Source organism: Ixodes scapularis, unplaced genomic scaffold (genome assembly GCF_016920785.2).
Source record: "Ixodes scapularis isolate PalLabHiFi unplaced genomic scaffold, ASM1692078v2 PGA_scaffold5__190_contigs__length_132052651, whole genome shotgun sequence".
Lineage (NCBI taxonomy): Eukaryota > Metazoa > Arthropoda > Arachnida > Ixodida > Ixodidae > Ixodes > Ixodes scapularis.
In genome coordinates, this window is record NW_024609880.1 from 9,039,377 (window position 1) to 9,063,303 (window position 23,927).

At 43.5% G+C, this 23,927-nt stretch overlaps 1 protein-coding gene and 1 long non-coding RNA gene across 12 annotated transcripts in view; one reads left to right on the forward strand and one right to left on the reverse strand.

The window, feature by feature from the left end:
* The window catches only part of LOC115318937, a 66,782-nt gene extending 56,370 nt beyond the window's left edge, over nucleotides 1–10,412 (forward strand). For 6 of the 11 annotated variants that reach the window (XR_005716030.2, XR_005716026.2, XR_005716028.2 and 3 more), the window contains one exon: nucleotides 3,087–3,792. This is a non-coding gene — a long non-coding RNA (uncharacterized LOC115318937). Of the gene's footprint in view, nucleotides 1–3,086; nucleotides 3,794–10,180 lie in introns of those variants that run through there. The other 5 variants (XR_006078370.1, XR_005716025.2, XR_005716032.2 and 2 more) reach the window with 3 other exon arrangements.
* A 10,825-nt stretch (nucleotides 10,413–21,237) lies between these two features.
* Nucleotides 21,238–23,701, reverse strand: LOC120842834. Its single transcript, XM_040214022.1, has one exon. The coding sequence runs from the start codon at nucleotides 23,698–23,700 to the stop codon at nucleotides 21,238–21,240; it is 2,463 nt and encodes an 820-aa protein (XP_040069956.1). The 5' UTR covers nucleotide 23,701.
* Between the last annotated feature and the right edge of the window lie 226 nt (nucleotides 23,702–23,927).

Here is a 23,927-nt window from a genome sequence, read left to right on the forward strand (position 1 = left end):
AGATGAGTTGTTTTGTACATTGAGGAGTTGGAGGATGAGTAGTAGGTGCCCGTGGTGAATTTCCATGATCGGCTCCGAAAAGAATACACCCAAGATGTTGCGTGAAGAGCTGGCTCACATGTCCTGCATCCGAAAAAAAGTGGCATTGTGCGACAGAGTTTCCGAAAGATCAACGGGATCGGGACCAATGGCTGGCTGAAATTCCTGTAGAACATATACGGGCACCTCGGAAAGCGGACGCTACCTGATTTATATGCTCCTCGTATTTTGTGGAAAGTGATTACATTGAGTTCGCAGGTGTCAAAACGGAAATCCCATACCATTTAATTAAGCGAAGTATCGTCCACAACTTTTGTTTGTTTCTTCAGTGATGATTGTAAAAAAAAAAGAAAAAGATATGTAAACATCGGAAAATGTAAAAAAAAAAAAAAATAGAGCTACACGAGGGATCGATCCCAGACCTAACGCGTGTGAACCGGACGTCTTTCCCACTGAGCTACTGGCACATCTCACTTCTGGTGGATCTCTTTTCTTAGTAATAATTCAGCCGGTAAACTGTAAGTTGGAAAGTTTGCTGTCGATTTTTCTCTAGCAAAAGCACTCCCGGGTCGAAGTCGGGAAGCACCACGCTTTGGGGACATTCGCACGTAGTAAAGAAATCGTACGCGTGCATATTCAACTCGAAGTAGACACGTCGTGCTTGACGTTTGCGCGAGCGATGTCTTCAGCCACGAGAAGGGAGCGACGGCTCGGCGACGTCTTCGTGCAAATCTGCTTGGTGGCCGGGCGTGTCGTACGGGATGAATACCAATTCTTTTGATCAGTCCCAAATTTCTCTTTTAACGGTAGACAGAATTCGCCGGTACCGCAAACGACAGTTCTGAAATAGAGGTCCCATGCCCGTCGTCCGCTGCCATCGCCGTCCCCGCGAGTCCCACGATACGCGAAACGACGAACGCACAGAATGCTTCCGGTTGTCTGTGGAACTTTTTTTATCAATCAACGTATTTACAGCTTTTTAGAAGCCACAAAAAATGGGTTTCATATTTTTTTTCTATTTTTAATATTGAGTGTGTGCCTTCAGTGACCCACGACTTTGATTAAATTTGGTGGTCGCATCGATACCTTAGAAAACGGCCCGTGACCGCGGAAAGGAGAGTGAGCGAGACTCGAACCGGCCAGTTCTTGATCGGCGGTTTTTGGGCGGAAAGAAACCGAATTTTGAGCCGCAAATTCTGTCCTGGGTAGTTGAGCTCTCATATGTCACGTACAACTAAAAACCTTGGCGAGCATAAATACCCTGTCAGTGTCCCTTTAAAAAATAAAAAAAAGTGTGCGAGGAAAGGCGGTCACTCTTTGCAGGGAAGCACTGGTATATGCGTGGTAAGACGCGATTACACGACTGGGGCTTCTACTTTTTTGTGGCTTGTACGTTTTGAGTTTCCTTTGCCCAAAGAATGTTTTCCACTCTTTTCGTGCCAGACAAGAACACACTTTCCCAAGGCAATTGATGCCCCTACATTCTTTATTTTTTGTAGGGACAGCAGGTTTGGTGACGCAGAACACTCTAAACCAATCTCTGATAAGACTCAGGTCTTAGTGTAAAGAAATATTTTCTCCCAAATTGGCACTCCTTTTCTGAGAGAGTAATTTTTTTCCTGCCAAACATTCCATAATGCACTTTGTAGAATTACTCACTTATTCCCTTCGCTCTGCGATAACTCACGCTTGAGAGCCCCCTCGACAAAAATATAGATCCGGACCCACGGATATCCGCGCCTGTAGCCCATGACATCTGCATCCAATTCACAATCCGCCAAATCTAATTTATTTTTATCCGCACCTGCCAGTTCACTGGGCATAACCGTGGGTAGTTCTTGGGCATTTGGCGCATCCGCAGTGCTTTACTCATGAAACTTCAGTACCCCCCCCCTCCCCCTTGGAAGTTTAGACCGTATGCAGTGGAACATTCATTATACAACATTTATGGGAACGCGCGAAAGTGTCAAATAATGAACCCGGAGTCGTATTACCCAAAACGACAATAATTACAGCACTTTGACAAACCTGCGCTAAATTATAGTAAAATGCAGGACGTTGAATAAACTGGAAATGCATAATCAAGGTTCCACGCGATATGCAGTTTCATGGGCAATTTTATTTTGCCTATTACTGGTGCGATGACTTACACCAGAACATGCACCCATACTGTAAGTGGAAAGTAGCGTATTATTACACAGCGTACTGTGCTAATTAATATTGGGAGGGGTGAGTGGGGACGTAAATTATTTTTGGCTGTGCTACTGTACCTCTTTACAAGATCTAGTGTGCCTTGTGTGGACTTTCAGAAAATGGGTCTATTGATGCAGCAATGCAATTGGAACCGTTCAATATTTTTTGGTGTTATAGGGACTGGATCTGTTTATGTTATGCCTCTGTGGTTGCAGCCTGTAGAAGGGGGTGGATGCAAGCTGAGTGATATAGCCCTCAATATGATAGAGATTCAAGTTTTAGGGCTGTAGGCTGTGGAATAAGCATTGCCAAAAAACCTCAAACGAGGAAAATGACTTTAGCGTTGACAAGGAGGCTGTCATGTTACTAACATGCTGCGCAATGATACGTAAGGTGGAGCAAGCTGCGTGGCTCGGACAACCTGAAATTGTGCAATGTCTCTTAAGAGTGAGCTCCTGTGATTAATTTCAACCAGACGAGACATATATATGTACCTAGCAGAGCTTGCATTCAAATTTGCCACTTGACAGAGGCACGTGATTGTTTATGTCGTTTGCACGGAAATTGACTGAATATCATATTCAATCTTGGTTCGTACATAACATGCTTAACTGCATGAAGCAAGTGATAGATGTAAGGGACATACTTTAAACCTACTTTAGGTGGACAACATCTCTGTACAGCATCTGCTCTCTTCCCCATATTACAACTAATGCACAGAGTATATAGAATGTGCACTAAAGCACAGGTTACATTGATATTCTTGACAGGCATTAGATACCCAGAGGTTTGATTTTTTTCTTTGGTGTTCTGCGTGCAGGCAATTAATTGTGTGTTTTTTTGTTTTTTTCTAGAAGCCGTGGTCGCAAGGCACCCATGACATTGAAGTCTTCCAAACAAGGCACTATGAAGGCATGACTTGTAGCGGCACTGGAGCAAGCGACACGGTCCGGGTGAGCCGCAAGTGTAACTGTTACACTGTAAACAGGAAATATAGACATGTGTCCGACAAAGCACAGACTCATAAAACTTTCATGTAGCAATAATAGTTTAATTTAACTAAACAGTGCATCAACAGAGCCTGACCCAAGAATGGGGAATTGGGGAACCGGCCAATGTGTAGAGTCTAACAGAAACAAGGAAGGCGATAAAAACAAATGGGGCAACATGTTAAGATAGGACAATAATGTCGTGCCTATTTTTTGTTTTCAATTAAGATTTTATAGGAGCTAGCAAAATATGTCCTTGCAATGGAATAGACCTACTTTTACAAAAAGACCTTCAATGTTTTTGTTAAAATAAATTGCGTCTGAGGAGGTGGAAATATGATTTTCCCAATTGCGCATTAACATATCTTTGAGCTCCACAGGGTAATAAAACATCCCGAAACGTAAATATTTTTATGCATGCTCAGAAGTTTTTTTTAAATATAGAAAAAGTCAAACAATTTTTTTGTGAGAATTCAAAGATATTGTCATCCTCAATTTTTTTTTTTCATTTTCGTTATTGAACACTTAGAAACATGTAATTCAGAATCCACCACCAAGACCTGTTGTATTCTATTGTCTTAAAATAAAGAAACAACGGTTTTGCCGAGTCTGTTGCAGTCAATTTCTGTTGGAGGTGCTGTGTCTCAACAACTAGTGGTTACTCGAGCACCGTATCCACAGTGGCCATAGTTGGTCGCATTATCTCCCAGGCACCACAAAGCATCATACAAAAAAATGTTTTTTTATTTATATTTTTTTTTATCTGTGATGTGTCTGGTAGTGCCTATGGAAACTGAACTTTGTGGTGCATCAGTCCTCGGGGTGCTGTGCTTGGTTGGTTGCTCTCAACTGTGCTAATTTCTCGAAGTAGTATTTTAGTGCATGTAGGGAGTTGACAAAATGATTCAAATAATTTATCTAGAAGTCACTATACTCCGTTTGTAAGTGCAATGGATTGTAGCGGCCGTTGCCAGCTGTCTCGGGCAACTTAGCGCATCAAGTGACAACGCATCACAGCGCCTCTCTCCGAGGTCACTACATTGAGTTGACTTGTGTGGCCTGTAGCATGGTCTGTGTTGTATTGTAAGGTATAACGAACATATGAACAGGAAACATTATGAATTTTATGCCCCAATTGATGGCGGGCATGGCGAGGGTAAAACAATAGCAGGCTGTGTCTAAAAAGAAAATGATAAATGGACGAAGAAGCAGAAAGCTAGGCAGTGTCATTGGAGCAACATCATGCCTTCGCGCAAGTGGTGACTCTGGTATTTGTAATACCGTTGCACACTGGCTGATGTTTACACCACACAACTGAAGGCTGAACTCTCTTAACACCATGGTATTGGGTCATTTCAGATGAAACTGAGTAGTAGGTAAATGGTTGACATTTTTTTATTTGCTTGATATTTTATATGTCATTCCCTAAATTATAGTTTACACCAGTTCATATTTACAAACTGTAGCGCCACTGGCGCCGCGCATGCGCGATGGAGTGTGGGCGAGAAGCTCGCCGTCGCCCATAAACAAACCATTGGAATGCGATGTTGTCGTTGTCGGTGTGAGTCCCCCTGCCCTTTTTGGCGTTCGAATTGGTGATTCTACGTCGTTTTTGCGATGCCTGACTACTTGAGCGGCCTCAGGGAGATTACCGAGGCTCGTTACACCGCAAAACTTTGCGTGAATAATGTGGCATGCGGCGATTCATTCCGCGTGGACGCCGCAGAATGTACGCTAAAGCCTGATTCGCATGATGAGATTTCGCTCGCAATTTTCAGTCGCGAAGTCACTCGGGCTGCAACAGCGTGAACCGTAGCTGAGATGGTCGACGCCGATACTGAAAATCGCAAGCAGAATCGGACCAAGTGAATTAGGCATAACAAGTTGGTGATGGCCACTGGTAACAATGATGAACATCTTTTTGTATCTACTGTTTACATGAAGCCTGCTTACCAAGTTTCAAATTTAAGTCTTTTGAGGGCTGCACTTACTTCTTATCGCAAGTACGGCATCAACATTTGATGTTCGGGCCGGTGTCTTCTAAAAGAGCAGACAAGCAGAATTGTCTGAGACAGCAGACGATAGTTCGAATGATCAGGCGGCCGTTTGAACTTGAAGACGCACTGAACATAGTCATTATACAATGGTCGGTACAACATGACGGTTTTTTGGCATTCATGTGGGAACAAAAGAATAAATTGATGACCACCAGTATTCGTGAATTCAACCCGAAGTGCTTCCCGCCCAAGCAGATGTGGTCCGACGGCATCTGGTTTTCCCTTTTCACGGCACATATCCACGTTCTCGGACGAACCGAGCACATGAAAACTAACCTTCAAACCTTTCTAGACTCTTTTAGTACAGCCCCAGTCGTGATGTTTTGACGAGAAAGCGGGTTTTTGTCAGGTTCCTTTCAAAACAACGCAGGAATACACGTCTCGCACGGGGACTTCCGCCCACAGCCCCAGACCGGAATTGTGCCCGAAGCGCCACCACCGCACTGTGACGTAACAGAGATGAGTTTGTGTATGAAGGAATACAAAAAACACTTTTGGATAAAAAACTAAATTTCTAGACACAAAAAGGTGTAGATTATGAAAAGCTAGGTTGTCACTTGCATTCACGAGCATGACTGATGTGATCAAGTTTGATGTGAATACCTTAAGTAATAGTTTTAGGCAATTATAGGCTAGAGTACCCAAAAGCCTTGCGGAAGCAAAAATAGCGTCGTCACCAGTGCGCATGTGCCAAGCCTAGACCTTGTCTGGATTGGCGCATTACGACGATGCCATTTCTTTGAAACGCACAAATTTGGACACATTCTAAAACTTGCAATTAGAAGTTCATTAATTTTGAGAAACAATGTCTGGGTTAGGCAAAAGAGGCCTTGAGAACATACGTTCATCATTCATGCTCCTTTTTTTTTTTTCATACTTTATATTGAATACAAAATATTTGCCTATAACGAGCAGATTTAAAAATCCTCTTGACTAGAATATCTGCAACAACTTTCTTGTTCAGATGCCGCAGTTTATAAATATGAGGTACGTATTAAAATAAGGACTTAGGAGAGTACAAGTGAAATCTCGGCAGCAACCTGCAGGGTTTCTATTTAAGTATCGTACAGTAGTGGAAGGCTTGTAAAAACTATAACAATATTAAATTCAAAACTATTCAACAGAAAAAAATATTCACTTTAAATTCGTTTTGAACTCAAAATCCACTATACGTCAAACTCGTTTACATCAAACTCGCAAGAAAACGTCTGCCAGTTCGATATAGCGGGTTATTCAATTAGAAGTATTAATGAATTTGACTCTCAAAAATCCACTTTCTGCTGAAATATTACACAATGAAATAGTCTTGCATCTTCTGCTGCTTTTTCTTCATTGCATCCGCAATAACAATATTTTTCTACGCTATCGATGGACTCCGAAATTGAGGCCGCTGCCTTCTATATTCGCACATTAGGGCCGAACTATGCCGAGAGCACGGAGCACGTCCGAGCAGTAGCACCTGCAGAGCTTCCGTTTCGCTTTGCAAGTTGGCTTTCCCCTAAGGCAGGCAGCTGCGTTGGGGGAAAGCCAGCTAGCAGAGCAAGCTGGCTTTTTTTTTTTCCGGGCGGCCGCCTCAACCTTCTTGGAAGAAAAGGCAGTATTCTCTTTTGTGGACGGAGTGGGAAGAGGAACCATGGAGCGCCCTCCCCCTGCTCCCTGCGCAAAAGAGATTTTTTTTTTTGTTCCGGGCGGTCGACCAACACCTTCCAGAAGAGAAGGCCGTAGCGCTCCTCTCGTGACGTCTCAAATGAAGGCCATCGGGGGCGCACGTCGAAGCGAAGGCAACGCGCGTGGGTCGATTGTTGTAACGCGGTTTTAGTCACATAAGCGTGATTTGTTAGCTAAAATGAAAGCTGCCCATAACAATGGGTCTAGAAAACATTGTATTTCACGGGCAAAGCATTACATCGCTAAATAATCGGTACAAAATGGCACGAAGTATGCGTATAAGACGCCTATACAAAGTGATTGTTTTAAGTTGAAAACATTGAGTCACGCAATTGTTGTAGGAATGCATAATTTATACAGAAACGCTTCAACAAAATTGTGAGACACGCAGTGAGTGGACACAGCAAAACAGATCAGTTAAAGATCAGGTGGACGTAGTCAACGTGGACACAGCTAGAGAAGGGTCACTTACAATCATGTAAACAAAATATAACTTCTTTTGTATACAATAATACTATTGCCGTAATACAGTTAAGGTCCTGGTATAAATGCGGTAAAGGCAATAAAATGACATTAGTATCAGCAAACACGAAACCACAAAAAATGCATTTTGTATGATCGCACAAACTTGTCATTCACCTTCCAGTGAAAACTAGAATGTTACAACGCATATTTACAAATGTCGACGCCACTGTACACGGATAGCGACAAAGAACAAAATTCCACTCTATCACAAAATTTTAAAAGAAAGACTGCAGCACTTACTTGCGTCCCACATGACCAAGAAAGCCCGTAAATAAGTTGTTTCTCACCTGTCGATCGTATCCATATGTCCCACAATATCTGGCACGAAAACATTTGAAGACAAGCTCCAAGAAGTCCCTCTTAGTCGAGATCTCGAGAGGTCTATCGATAATCAACCAGTGTCATTGTTGGCTAGTTTCCACACACGTCACTCAAACAGTAGCAGGACTTGTTCCGCGAATCCACGTAAATGCCGTAGTATCAAGCGAACACAAAAACTACCCGAGACTGCGGTGACGACAGAAAAACGTCGGGAACAAGGATCAAAAGAACCTCACACGAGAGCAGCGGAGCAGTGTGGGAGGCTTAACGTTGTCGGCCCATCTCTTGCTCGTGTGCGCTCCCCGTGGCGATGACTTGATTTTTTTCCATTCTCTTCCCTTCTGAAAGTCCCAGCGTTCCTTTTCAGACAGTCTGCAGCTCGCACACAACATACATTTACCAGAATCGGAGCCGTTGGAGGGAAGATGAAAATGTCTCACCGAACTGGTTCATTCGAAAGTTGTGGGGAGCTGCGGGACTGCACATAGTCCCGCGGTTATAGGGGTAATCATGAATATAAAATTGGTACTTTCAACCTTGGTAGCACATTGTATATTACATTTATATTATATATATATAATAAATTGTACAAGACAGCACTTTTAAGACATATTAATGTCGGATAAACGCGCACAAACCCCACCGTGCCGCTTGACAAGAAAAATGTTTTTCACGACGATGTGATATTTTTTTTTTATGTAGTTGCACCATGGCCTTCCTTCTCCGACATTGTGATGTAACCACTCGGAGCGCTACGGCCTTCTTTCTTAGAGGTGTTAAGTCAATGCGTCCGCCCACAAAAAAGAAGCCAGCGTGCTCTTCAAGCTGGCTTTCCCCCAATGCGGCCGCAAACATTGGGGGAAAGCAAGCTTGCAGAGCAAAACGGCACTCTTGGCAGTTCGATGTATCGGTAGTGGCTGCTATTTTTGTTCAATGTAACCGTAATTGTTGATATATATTATCGCTGTAACATTACTGTGCACAAAAGTTTTTCAATATAAGAAATAATTCCAAGTAAACGGGTTCAATATAGTTGGGTTTGACTGTACACACATACCTACAAAACATAGTTCCTGAATAATGTGCAAACATTTCTCTTGATGTGACAACGGGTTTAGGTCAACTAGGGTCAGGACAAAGCAGCTTCGGCCTTCGACAGCACAGTTCATGGTGTTTTCGAACAACCTATTGCCAGGCAAGACTAACGAAAGATGTGTCTAGCCCTATACTCTTGCTCCTAACCAGGGTCCTGGTTGCTGGAAATCGGGGCAAACAATCTTTCCAACTTTAAACATTTACTGTGTTTAGATGGCAGGAGCTGCTGAGGGTGATGTCATTCTTGTAGGATCTAATGCCAACGGCATGTGCTCATGAGAAAAATGCATATAGGCACATCCGGTTACCAAATAGCACCGTAGTGCAGTCAATGGCACGGGCTTGTACCGGAGGACGCTCTTCCACATATTCCCAACAGAACAGAAGCAAGTGTGTGAAACAAAATGATCAGATCTCATCACTTTCAACAAAGCACACATGAAGGAATGCTAGGTAATGTTATTCCCTGAAGTTTGACTGTCATTGCTCCTTGAAAGAGTATTACATATCCGTCCTTTGCTTACTGTTAATGTGTACTTGCCAAATAGGATTCCCTGTTCACTTGTTTATTTTTCACTTGAAATAAATTTACATATTTTTGTTGGCTCCTGCCATGAATTAGGGTGTGTTTCTGTAGCCCCCCCCCCCCCAAACAGAGGAGGCCAGCTGCATGACAAGAAATTGAATAGGCCAACAGGCAACCTGCAATCCACTGGTTAGGGGAACATGAGCGACACTAAATAAGCTATGCTCCAGAGTAACAACACTTAGGCCATCTTATGGATTAAAATTATTGTATTCAAATTATTTGGAGCTTTACTTAGAATTTCAAGGACAGCTTTCCGTCGTCCAGAAATGTTGAAGTGGTTCATGGCAGAGCGGTCTCACTCAATCTTCTGGCGGTGCCACAAGACAATCGGGGAGTGGAGTCCCTAAAGGCGCATTCACACTTCCAAAATCTGGTGGTCGCGCGACTGCTTTTTTGTCGCAAAAGCGAGCGGTTTCAACTCCAAACCAGTCGCTTTTGCGATCATCACCGTCTCTCGGTGACCAAAATGCAGTCACGCAACCACTGCGTCTTGCAAGTATGAACAGACCTTGAGCGTGGCCTCTAGTGAGAGTCATTGGGCTAACCATCTTTGCCAAGTTTTTTCTATGGACACCATACCAGCTTGGCTGTCAACCCAATGCCATTGCCGGCCACTGGCATCCTGCCGGTGCCACACTGTCAATTCGGCGGCCGACCGAAAGCCGCCCTCGGCCAATGGCGTTCTGCTGGTACCACAATCTCAGGTTGGTGACCAACCCAAAACCGCCCTCGGCCACTGGTGTTCTGCCGGTGCCAGGATCCCAGGTCGGTGGCCGACCCAAAGCCACCCTCGGCCACTGGCGTCCTGCCGGTGCCACGATATCATCTCGGTGGCCGACCCAAAGCCGCCATCGGCCATTGGGGTCCTGCTGGTGCCAGGATTTCAGGTAGGTGGCCGACCCAAATCCGCCCTCGGCCACTGGTGTTTTGCCAGTGCCACGATATCATCTCGGTGGCCGACCCAAATCCGCCCTCGGCCACTGGTGTTTTGCCAGTGCCATCGATATCATCTCGGTGGCCGACCCAAAACCGCCCTCGGCCACTGGTGTTTTGCCAGTGCCATCGATATCATCTCGGTGGCCGACCCAAATCCGCCCTCGGCCACTGGTGTTTTGCCAGTGCCATCGATATCATCTCGGTGGCCGACCCAAATCCGCCCTCGGCCACTGGTGTTCTGCCGGTGCCACGATATCATCTCGGTGGCCGACCCAAAACCGCCCTCGGCCACTGGTGTTTTGCCAGTGCCATCGATATCATCTCGGTGGCCGACCCAAATCCACCCTCGGCCACTGGTGTTCTGCCGGTGCCACGATTTCAGGTTGGTGGCCGACCCAAATCCGCCCTCGGCCACTGGTGTTCTGCCAATGCCACCATGCCAGCTCGGTGGCCGACCCAATACCGCCCTTGGCCCTTAGTCTTCTGCCGGTGCCCGGCCATTGGTGCCCAGCCGATGCCTGAGCCAGGGGTGCTCGGCCATGGGGCCCGGCCCTCCCAAAGCCCGGGCAGGTGGGCCTTTCTTATGCCGAGGGACCATAACGAGGTCGGCACCGACCTCTTTGGCCGGGCAATGGCCGATGAAAAATGGCTCGGCCATGGGGATATGGCCATCCTTCGGCCGAGCTCCCCGTGCTACTTGGGCAGCTACTATGCGGAACTCCGTAAGCTCTGCAAAAGATGCAACTACCCGTCACACGAGGTCGTAGAACGCCTTGTCCGCGACCGCTTCGTCGTAGGCTTACGCGACGCTCGCCTTGCCGACCAGCTCTGCCGCAACCCCACACACTAAACTTTTTTACACCCCCCTAGGGGTGTAAAGCACTTGTCCCAGGACGAGCACCCTTTGAGAGTGCAAACGAGCACCCCTGTGCCAAAGCACCCTATAGGGGTGTAGAGTACCATAGGGTGCACGGTGCAATGCACCCCAATCTAAGGGTGCTGATGCTGATTTTAATGCGTGCTCGAGGATGATTCATTCTAATCGAAATAGGCTCTTGTAAAACAAAACCTATCTTATTTACACAGATGATCTCGTTACAGTGAGCACTTAGCCAAGCCGACACTTTGGTTGGCACTAAAAGTGGGCTATTATCTAACATTACTTGATTAACTTTTTCAATTACTGGTTCGCAGATGTTGCGAAATTGAAGACAATCACCTCCTTACACCAGTCAATTTTTAATAAATCTTCAAATGAGCACACATACCAAAAAAAAGAAGATAAAATATTCACCAAAGGCAGTCGTATTGTAGCGGTCCAGAAAGTATTGTATCCCACAACCCGTTTTCTGTGCAAAAATCTTTCTCAGTCGTTTTTTCTGAGCTTAGTGCTCATTTCACGAAAAATAAGCTGGTCTAAGGTGACTGCTTCCATTTTCACAATATGTGCGGGTGCCATCAAACCAGTAACTAAAAAGCTAATTCATGGCTTTTAAACAATAAGGCCACTTTTAGCTGCCATCTTGCCTGTATAAAGTGTCTGCCAGGACAACTATAACTCAACTGTAAAAAGATAATTTGCATAAAACAGAAGTTCTATTTTACAAGAATCTCTTCCGATGAGAATGAGTCACACCTGCATCTCAGCACCTGTCAAAAAGGGTTCAGTATACCGGGTATGGCAACCAGAAAACCACGAAGTATGCAGACCGATTAAGTGAAGAAATAAGGAGATGCAAAAATAAAGTACCCAGCATAGGACCTCGTTACAGAAACTAAATTCGTTATTTGATATGTGTGCAATGCATCGGCACACATGCTACTTGAAGCAGCTGTGCATAGATGCATCGTCAGATAATGAGGGCAAGATGTGCATGGCAGAAAAGGTAATATTTCGATGTGAAGCTTAACTTGTGTGCAAACAGAAGTTACAGGAAAATCTTGTGTGATTCAAGTTTTACTTCCCAGAAATTTTGGAAGGAAAATAAAAAAAAAATCACAGAATTTGTTCCATGCCTAAAGCTTCTGAATCTATTAATTGCTCGATGGTCTTAATACTCGTATACTAGAGTAGATCAGTGGGAGACATTCTCAAACAACATTTTAAAGAAGTCTGCCACCAATCTCAATGTGTCATTAAAAGTGTCCAATTGTCAAACTACCAGCACTGAAGTGTGATATGCATCACATGCATAATGAGCACTTGCTCATGCAAACTATGCAATGTGAGAAAGTGTATGGTACAAACATAAACAACGAGGAGCTTAGCTTGTTCAATCCCGATACTTGGTCCTTGCATCCTGCTCTGCGTCGTCGGTCATTTGCCTTGCATATGAGGTGGTTATGAGTCGTCATACTTAGTATTCCCTAGTGCCTTTACACTTTCGCCCAAGGCATGGCGAGTGGCATCAGCTGCATACAAACAGCATGTGATTAAGCTTCAAGTAAATAAAAGTTGTTATAAAATGAGAAAAAAAATTGAAAGGAAAACTAAATTAATAACTATTTATTGAGATATTATATGACCTCAAAAATAATAATGAGGTACGTCCTCCACAAACATATCAAAATACAATACTTGTGGCATTCTATCAACTATCACAGCCTATATAGCCCTAGATGCTAGTAAAAATCGAGAAAACATTGGGGGGTTTGAGTCAATAAAAGCCAAACTAAACGAATAATAATTTATTGAACTATTATGTGAGCACAACGAAATAACCAGGTACGTCCTCCATACAAATAACCAAATATATATATTTTTTTTTTAATATCACAGCGTAGGCTTCAGATGCTAGCAAAAATTTTAAAAAATCAATACAGATTACCTCAGTGCATGAGAATGGTTCTTGATAAAATGAATAGAACAGATGAACAATTTAGATGCCCTCCGGTTCGAGTGTATACTTTTTGTTCCATAGCACATACGACTTTCATTTAGGACCCTAAAGTTGCATAAAAATCAAGCTACACTTCTTTCAGTTTAGGGCTTAAAACATTAAAACAAGCTACCATATTTTCCAGACTATAGTCCACAATTCGGTGTATAATGTGCAAAGGTAAATTTCGGCTAAAAAGAAAAAATATTTTCTTAGATAGTTCGCACTCGGGGTATAGTCCTCAGGGAAAACTTCAGGCTGAAGAACTCCACAAAAGGGATATCTGCGGATGAATGTCAGGGGGCTTTCCGTGATCCGCTCGTCAGCCAATTGCAGAGCTCCTCAAGTTTAAGCATGACCCAAGTTGGTTGCGTGCGGGCTCCCAAGCAAACACCGTGTCAGATGCGGGGTATCGAAAGCCTGGGCAACAGACTGACGGTAAGAGGTTGTCTCGATTACTTTATCTCAGCATAAAATATCCAAAACACGGCAATCTGGCCTAACCAGTTTTGTAATATTGAACAATCTTGAAACAAAAATTGTAGAGTCCACACTGTAGATAGACCGTACGGTGTAAAATATCAACATTTAGACATGTATAGTTTGTGCACTATAGTCTGGAAAGTATGGTACATTTATTTTAGTTTAGAGTTAGAAAGTTAAGGGGGGACACTACCCAAAAAAGTGAATTCTTTAACCACTTGCCTGATTTACATGACATTTACAGGGCTCGTTTCTATTGATGTTGAGAACATTTGTGCCAAATTTTGTTAACCTGGGTAAAGTACAATAAGAATTGCAAACGTTCAAAGATGGAAGTGGGCGTCTCTGCATAGGAAAACTATTGTTTTGAAATTACTTACAAATTCGTCGTTTTCATATGTTATATTGCTTTAGAACAGTTCAGAGCAAATAGGTATGGAACTATTTTTCTATATTATACTATCTTTCATGACAAAAATGCCACTAAACACAAAAGCCTTTTTTTAGATTTCCATTGTTTGTCCAAAATGCTAGTTCTTGAGCATGAAAAATGACAAAAATAAAAAATTCAAGCTCATAGCTATCTTCCCCTTAAAATTTCACCCCAGAAAAACTTATAAAAATGAATCCAAGTTATGTAATAACAAAACGATAGTTTTCCTAAAGGGAAATTTTTGCCAAAAAGTGGATTGGAGAAAAATGCGTTCAAAGTTCTCCAACTCGTACCTTTTCTTTAGCATCGGTGGAACGAAATAATTTATGAAAAATTAACTACGCAGTGTAAACTAATGAACATTTCTGGGGATACTCTCTAGATGTTGGTGGACTTGAATATGACATTTTTCAAAATCAACTTTTGTTTTTTTGCAGAAATTCTTCTTTCTGGGTAGTGCCCCTCTTAAAAGTTAAGTGGGTGCTGTACTGAAATTTGGCTTCACAAAACAAGGCATCAGAAGCACACAGTGGGATGCTACAGACCCCAAAACATCACTCATGCAGAAGTATCTCAACAGGATGGCCCTATTTTAAAGGGAAGAGCTAGGAGAATACAGATGTCGCAAGCTTTGTTCAATCATGTTCATATTTTCCAAAAATTACTGCCATCCGTACAAGATACCGTCATATGAGTTATGTTTTAAGGTTTGCAGCATCCCATTTAGTGCTCCTGCCTGGTTTCGTGCTAGTCAAATCTCAGTTCAGCATCTTTTTGGTACTAGAACGGCGGCCTCACTGATTTTACTCTTTTGCGACCTTGTTCAGTAATTTTGTCCCAACTGGCCTCGGAGTAGCGCTGCTGAGGCCGAAAAACAACCGTTCTAGTACACCAACTGTGTTTGCTGCCTTTTTCGAGTACTTTATATTAAAAAGCCAGTAAGCCACGATGATGGCAGCGATGCCGTCCTCTGCATTCTTCACGGACAAGAACCGCTGCCTATTGACAGCGAAGTACAAAAAGTCAGCCCCCTCGGCGTCATTGCCAGAGTACACTACGCACGGCATTGCCGGGATGTCTTGCTCCTGTGTTAGCAAACAAAATCAATGCAATGTTATGCAGGAACCATGTGTGATAGTCTTCTCTGAATACTCACAGTTAACATATCACTATCTACCAGAGAGCTGGTTCAGTGTTATTTGCTATAGTTGCTTATCTATGTGTAATATGTAATGCCCCCACCCCCTGCAGGCCTAATTATACTTGTGCAGAACGCAACTTAGACAAGTGGCAGTAAATCATGCTTTCCCAGCACTGAAAAATATGCAAGATCATCAGTGCAACAGGGACACCTGCATTATCTCTGCGATTAGTTACATTTCGGCAATGCTAGCCAGAAGTCTGGTTCCACATAGAGATGTAAACGTTGCTTTGGCTTGCTCATCGCAAAAAAGTCAGAATCAGTCAACAGCAGCCCATATTCTCCTTCTGTGATCTCCTGATCTGCAATGAATTCACCTCCCCTGTACACCTGGGCCAAAATATTTTGCTTTAGATGGTTAGAAATCTTCGAGGAAACTACTTTTGGCCATGATATTCCCAACCATCAGTGGGCCAGGAAAGACAGCCACTGGATCTTTAGTACCTTTCTACAAATGTGTGCCATGCAGTGAATAGAAAGCTTGCTTGTCGAAGTTGTAGCCAAGCATGTGAAGCAGTGCCATCAGCACCGTATTGGCTCCCCTGAGACCAAGCGACTCCTAAACATCACCTCCAACTGCATAACTTTGCTAAACTCTGATCTAGATGAAGGCTAAACTAGGTACAAGCATGGAACATGGCTCAATCTGTTGTGCAAGAAAGGTGCTTGTTTGTAATGTACCGCATGCTTGGCTGCCATTAAAAAAAAGAAAATGAAAAACTTCAATAAGATGGATACATTCAGAATTGCATATGTGCACCAATGTTGCCTAAACCTTTGTTTAGAAAGATTGTGCGCAAGGGAATTAATAAAAGTGCTAGGTTACATTCTGCAACCTATGCTAGGAAAGATAGTTGAAAGCTAACCTCCTCTCCAGTAAACAGATGTGACAGTGACATGGTTTCCTTGACATTGTAAACCACGATCATCGTAGCCGCTACTGCCAAGATGTCTGAAAAATAGTAGCACCGCTCCAGTATAAGATTAGAAGAAATTCTCTGCAGTTTTAATGCCCTTGGCGCCGTGGAGGGCGAGCCCTCCACGGCGCTTGCCCACATGATTTTGCAAGGTCCATCAAAGTTGGAGCTTCGGGTACTAAAAGGAGTGTGGAGCTGGATGTAGTGCTGTACAAGCATACTCCTCGTAAGCGTCTAAAGCGCACTGGCGAAGCCTCTTGGCTCCAGCTGGTATCAGGGGCAGCAATAGACGACCAAGACCATGCTGATGTTCCTAGCACGCCTACTTACAGCGCCCGGCGAGTCGAAGGCACAGACTGGCGAGCATTTGTTTTAGTTAGTCCCATAGCTACCTGTTGCACAAAATTAAGGAGCTTGGTTCTAAGCAATGTTTCCTGCACTCACACAGGTATAATTGCAGCCACTGCACAGCTTTGACAACTGCTCAATGGTGCTTTTACTGCTGAGAGCTACTGCCACCAGCCGTGCACTGGCGCGCCCCCTGTTCCACCGCTTCATAATGGGTGTGTTGATGATGTGATGTTTTCGCTGCTTAATGATTCCATACTTTATAGTTATAATATCAGATGGTCTTTGCTTATCAGCAATATTAAATAAAAACTACCTTAATAAATAACTGGTGCAGCTCCCTGATAATAATATTCATTTTGCTTTAAAAAAGACTTGGCGGGTCTGACCCACCGCAGTTGCTTCATGAGGCATCGCCAATGCGTCGCAAGTCACGTGCATTCGGCATCATGTGACGCCACTGCAGCACAAGCTGTTTCTGCCTTGTTCAATTAAAACATAATGCACTAGTAACATAATTCTCTCCTCATTGCCTAGGTTGCCCAAAACACTAATAAGGGATTCTAAGGATTCCTTTTATGTGAAGAAGCTGAAATGAAAGGTCATAAAATGCAACAAAAAAAATGCTCCTTCATTGTCTTTTGCCCAGTACAAACTGACATGTCTAGCTAATTGCTTCAGGAGCTCAACGACGTCATAACGCACAAAATGAAGGCAACTGCATAACAACCCCATGGGTAGTGGATTATTCTGTCCGTCTTGTTTTTCTGTATTATTGTTCTGTCGTGTTGGCATTCAATTTTGTTATCCTCTGCCTGCATTCCTCCAGGGCAATTTCTCGGCCACTAATACATATCATAGATTTTTGAAACCAATTAATTTGAAGAATATGAACCTCAGCTTTCCCAGTGGCACAGAGGCATTGCCAGAGCCTGTCCCACTCAAAAGATAATGAAAGCCCATCCCCCTCTCTACTATCTCTCTCTCTCTCTCTCTCTCCCCCCAAAGCCTTCCATTTTGCTGGGGGCCCTCTCCCCCATCCCCCTCATACAGCATCTTGTCATGGGCACCGCCAACTCAAAATTTTGGCTACGTGCCTGGCTTGCACCCATTTTTTTGTTTGTTCATTACATTAGGATTCAACTGTAAGCACAGGGTTAATGCAGAGTAAGAAATAGCAGCATACTCTTGTTCGCTAGTGCTGATGATTGGACCAGTTGGTAGACAATTACTAAAAAGAAATTGTGAAGAATATAGGAACAGAGCACACGGTCACGACAGAGCACTGGGTTCCTATCCTCCTCCTTGTCTGTGCGACTCCTATTCTTTGTTTTTAATATTAATTCATTTTTAATGGTTTTCTGTTTGGTATCATCCGTATAGGGGTTCACTAGAACGACCTACCTGCTATTGCATTCACTTTAGGGCAGCTCCCCCTTCCTTATGGTGCCAGCGTTGAAGAAGTGCAGGGTGGGTGTCACTCTCACTCTTGTGGTGCAGTTCTCCAGGTTCCCATAGGTTGCAAGCTGTCAGCCTAACTGAGTCAGGCCTGCCAGCCCTGCCGGGGATGCCAATTCCACTCTTAGACGTAGACACCCACGTTTTGCGTGTACCTAAAAAAAGCTCTAACAGAGAGGAAACGCAATAATTGGCCCTTTTTGAATACATATTTTTATTTTGCTGGGAAAATACATAAAAGTCACAAGCCATGGTACATTCAGTGGTGCGGCTTAATTCATGATGATCATTTCTTTATATAACTTCGAGCATTTAGAAAAAATATACAATATAATGGGTCGGACATAAATTGTTCCTGTGAACTATTCTATGCATTTACCCATTACCTGATATCATGAAAGCAACAGAGCAGGGAAGGCTGTACTGCATGAATTAGAAATTTATAACCAAAGAAAAGTTGGCATTTATCTCATTTATTACTACTGGCTATTATTTTTTGACAGAAAGAATAACTGGGCGAGTCGCTACGTTGGTAGTCTTTCAACACCATCGAATATTCAGAATCTTTTCACATTTTTTTTATACTTTTGCTTTTTCTAGCTGCTCTGCTTTTTGTAGCGGCTTTCGCTGCCACTTAAAAACGCGACATCCAAACTCACTTTATTTACATCACACAATCGTAAATTTCGAAAGCGTGCCGCTTCGGCATACGCGAAGACACCGCGCGTCTCTGCGGCACAGGCATAAGGATAGGCAAGAAATCATGCTGCTCGCTCTTGTAACGTTTTTTCTCGCCCCGCTTTACGAAACGAATCGGTGGCGAGCGGCTGTTGAGACCACACGGCAGAACTAGCATGACCTGTGATAACTTGAACTGCCGTCAGACTACACTTGAACGCTCCGCAAAAGCGTCGTCGGACGAACGTCGTAGAACGGCGCCCAGAGCAGCCTCTCGGCTCCGCCGCACACGAATCTTTCTCGCTCTGCGGAGCGAGCCACAGGTTTTGAAAACGTACGCTCTTTTCAAATAACGAAATAACACCGGCCAGAAACATTGCTAGAATCAAGCATAGCTTAGCAAGCACACGGTACACGTACACGACACAGTTTGAAACAGCAACGCACTTCGCAGAAACAAAATAGCTCACCGGTGCTTGCAGCAGTGTTGATGGACAGTCCGCAACTTGCGTTGGTAAGACGCAGCGTCTCCCAACTCTCAGTCCTCGCTTGCTATTCTTGAACACGGTATTCATAAGAAAGATATCTAAAATATCTGCTAAAACGGCTAAAACGTAAAAAGGAAGCGATTCTCGAAGCCAGCGTAACCACAACGGTCAGTGCCAACGGCAAACCGAAGCCGATTGCAATAGCGATGGTCCTTGCGCAGTCTTCAAAAGGCTCTTCTTTTTTCTTTTTTTGAAAACGAAATTCAGCAAATTAGTATTATATTACTATTAATACGTGTCACTATGATGTTGTAGAAAGTTAACAAAAATTGAGTCTATCTTAGATTTTATCTAAACTTTAGGTTTTCTTTTTCAATACGAAACCGAAACTATAGCTCTAGCACGTTTCGTTCGTCATATTCGTTTCCCTGCGTGTGTGCGTGCATGCGCCCGTGTTCGTATGCGCGTGTGGATACGTCCGCGTGGTTGTTTAGGCGTGCATCTGCGTCTGCGTGCGTTTTCGCGTGTGCATGCTTGCGTACGCGCCTGCGCGCGTGTATTTGTGTGTCTCCGCGCGTGCAAGCATATCTGTTTATACGTTCTATTGAACTACCCCAGCAAGAAAACCAATTGGATGTCCCTGGACACTGTAAAAAACACTAAATGATTTTATTCTTATTGTTATTATTCAAATATGCAACGTGAAGTCCAGTGGTTCTTCCTTAACTCTCCAGTAAACACTAGTTGATTGATTGATTGAGCTTTATTTTTGCTGGTCGTAACTTGAGACAGATGTCAATCGGCGACTTCCGCGATTGGGGCGAACATCCGTGGCCCTTCTAAATATTGCGCTCCAAACGCACCTCGAGAAGTCCGACGCCTTGATTGTCGCCATTTCAGCAGTTTGATTACCAATATGGTCAGTTCACTTACAGTACGTACAGTTCAAATTCTGCTACAACCAGATAATTTTTTTTTAATATGGTATGACGAAACTGATGCGATTTTCAATAAAAATCTTTTGCACTAAAAGTGGACAGCTGAAGTACTGTTTTAGACAGAGGAGGGACTCGTACATCAGTCCAGGTCTTTAGCAAAGTGGTAAATTTTGAAAAACCAACGCTTCCTTCTCTTCTGGTGTGTTCCTCCGCAACTCACCACATAAATAAAACAAAGTCGCATATTAAAAAAAAAGACTGCGAAAAGCTTAAGTGGAACAAGCTTTTAGTAAATTGAACAAATTTAGGCGGAACAGGGGATAAGCATGCTTTAAATGTACGTATTCCATCTAAAAAAATGAATTATAAAAACCATGTTGAATATTCCTGAGACTGGGGTAGAAAAACATAAAAGTCGAAGAAACAGAACGGGACAGGACGACGTCTCAAACTCAGCTACCAGGTTTATTCAGTCCTCCTCCTTATATAGTCCACAAACAGCCCACCACCAACACAAAGGGGCAACTCTAACCAGTTCAACCGCCAAACCCTCCAGACAGTCACTACCAACACAAAGGGACAACCTCTAAACAGTCCAAACGCCAAACCCTGTACTTCCAAACTAGCGCTATGGACGGCCTTCATGCCGATTCACAAAGATAATTCAGCAATCTCCCCCAAAATATAACAAAAGGACCACTAGCGCTATGGACGGCCTTCATGCCGATTCACAAAGATAATTCAGCAATCTCCCCCAAAATATAACAAAAGGACCATTACCTCTTCCAAAGTAACAAGGATCCACAAACACATACAAAAAAAAAGAAAAATTTTTTTTTTTTACTTAAATTGTTTTTTTTTCCTCCTCGACGAAAGGATGACACGCACTTAACGTAAAACGGTGCAAAGTTGAACAGTACAGCTTTCCCTCTGTCCACACCAAAAAAAAAGAAAAAAGAAAAAAAAATATATATATACATATATATATAGACATAACTATAACTATATTTTTAAAAAACTTTTGGAATTTTTACCGAACTGTAGCGACGCCTGGCATATGCAATTACCTAAAGACTTTATTCGCACCGTCTCCCTTACTAGCCTTTTTGTATCATTCCTCTCCTTGTGAATGATTTCTGTCTCCGACCAAATAGCAGTGCAGTTGTTACATTCGTTGACATGTTTTGCGATTTCTGAGTTCGGTGCATTGTTCTTCACGTTTCTTTTGTGTTCACTTAATCTGTCGTTGATGCATCGTGATGTTTGTCCTACATACTTAAACCCGCATTCCAGTGGTATCTCATACACCACACCATTCTCGCAATCTACCGATTTTTCTCGATGGTTCTTTCTGCAATTGTTCGCACCTGTCTGAAATGGCGTCAATCTACTAAGTTTAAAATCTGAGCTGAAGACCGTGTCTACTCCAAACTTTTTCGCACAAGCCTTCAAGTTGTGCGAAATTTCATGAAAATAGGGGATCACGGCGAATCCAGTACTTTTACCCTGTTCCTTTTCTCTCCTTCCTTTAATAACTATTTCTAACTGCCGTTTGATAAAACTGTCTTTATACCCTACATTGATCAACCTTTTGCATTGTCTTTTAACCGAATCCGCGATGAAATGAACACACGATCTGTCCAGCGCGTTTCTGACCAACGACTTTACAACCCCAGCCTTTACGGTCTTGGAATGACAGCTAATCCTTGGCAACACCGGTTTAGAACTTTCTTTTCCGTATTCCCAACATACCCCTTGATTTACATGTATACGTAAGTCCAGGAACTCTAGGACCCCTCTTTCTGGTTTTTCCGTAGTAAACTTCAATTCCGGAGCCGCTGACCTTATCTCGCGTTCCAGACTGCCCGTTAGATCATTTGTTGCCGTGCAAATTATGATGTCGTCTACATATCTTCTTACTAACGCCATACCAGGGGACTTCTCCTTTAGTCTGTTATGCACTACTCGATCCAAGGAGTTTAAGTACACTTCCGCCAAAATCGGTGCGACCGACGAACCTATACAAACCCCGTCTTTTTGAACATACTTCCTTCCTTCGTACTCGATTACCGTCGACTTCAGGTAAACCTCAAGGATCGTTAGGAAACTCTCTACGGATATACCTGAACCTGCTTGGAACTTTACGAGATTCAACTCCAATGCCTCTCTCACTCTCTGCATCAACCGAGTCTTTTCTAGCGAGTAATACAGGTCCTTAATATCCATGGACACAACAGAACATTGCTGTCCATGAAATTTTTCCAACATGTCAATCAGTTCATTTGAATTTTTTAGAGACAAAGAATTATCTAGGCATGCATACATCAACCCTCGCTGGAGAAACTTTGAAACTACTTTCTGCCAGGTTCCGTTCTCGTTGATGACCGCACGAAGAGGCATTTCAGGCTTATGGTCCTTGAGAAAGAACTTGATACTTAATGTCGATTTTGTAGCACTCGTGATACTTTTTGCTACATTCTTAAAGTCGTCTTCATTCAGGATTGCACAAATGTTCCCTCTCAACTTTCCTACATTGCCCGCCCACTCAGAAAACAAAGATTCCATTGCAACTTCTGTTTTTTTCTTGAATACTGCCATTGGCAAGACGGCAAACTTTCCAGACTTATCCGTTTCCAATAGTTTTAGGGACTTCGTTTCTAACTCCTTCTTAACCGCGTTAACTTCTCTGAAATTTCTTTTGTCCTTCGGGTACGCCTCTCCCATGACTTTCTCCATCCTACTAATAGCGTGATCTATAAAAGCGACCTTTTCTTCCGGGACGACCTTTCTGGCCACAGTGTGAATGGTAGACAACACGTCAAGTCTCGAGGGTTTTACATCTAAACAACACTTCGGTCCCTTAGCTAACACTTCCTCCGTCTCGCGTGTTAACGCTTCCCCACATGGATTGATAGGAGACTGTCGAGACTTAGGCCATGCATCAATCCCAAACCACGTTTTTTGCGGCCCATTATTAACAATTTTTGAGTTTTTTAGACTGTCCAAAACATGTCTGCGCTTCACATACCATAGTCGGTCGAACAGGGTTATTTTGCTGCTGGTCCATTGATGGTACTCCCGGTGGTACTTGAAATCATCTCCCAGGAGAAGAGTCCAAAGTCTGTCGCAGGCTCCTTTGATGTCCTGGATCCTTTTGCTGGCTCCGTCCCGGTAGGCCTTGATGATCTTTTTCTTGGCGTACCAAGGAACACTGGTTGACGATAGATGCTTGAAGTTTTCCGGGTCCACGAACTTTTTTCGAAGACAGATGCCGAAGAATGCCACATCTGCTTCCAGCTCGGCCAAACGACGGCCCAGCTTGTCCAAAACCGTAATAGCTTGGAGGATTAACGTGTTGGGTGGAGGTGCGAATGTTGAACCATAAGAAAAGGCGACTAAGCCTGCCTCTGGGATGATCAGAGATACAATAGTAAGGGTGCAGGCGAGCTGGTGGATGTTAACCATGTTGAATATACCTGAGACTGGGGTAGAAAAACATAAAAGTCGAAGAAACAGAACGGGACAGGACGACGTCTCAAACTCAGCTACCAGGTTTATTCAGTCCTCCTCCTTATATAATCCACAAACAGCCCACCACCAACACAAAGGGGCAACTCTAACCAGTTCAACCGCCAAACCCTCCAGACAGTCACTACCAACACAAAGGGACAACCTCTAAACAGTCCAAACGC

What these genes read in the sequence shown, in the direction of transcription:
- LOC120842834 (XM_040214022.1), bottom strand. Translation starts at nt 23,700, where the DNA reads ATGGTTAACATCCACCAGCTCGCCTGCACCCTTACTATTGTATCTCTG.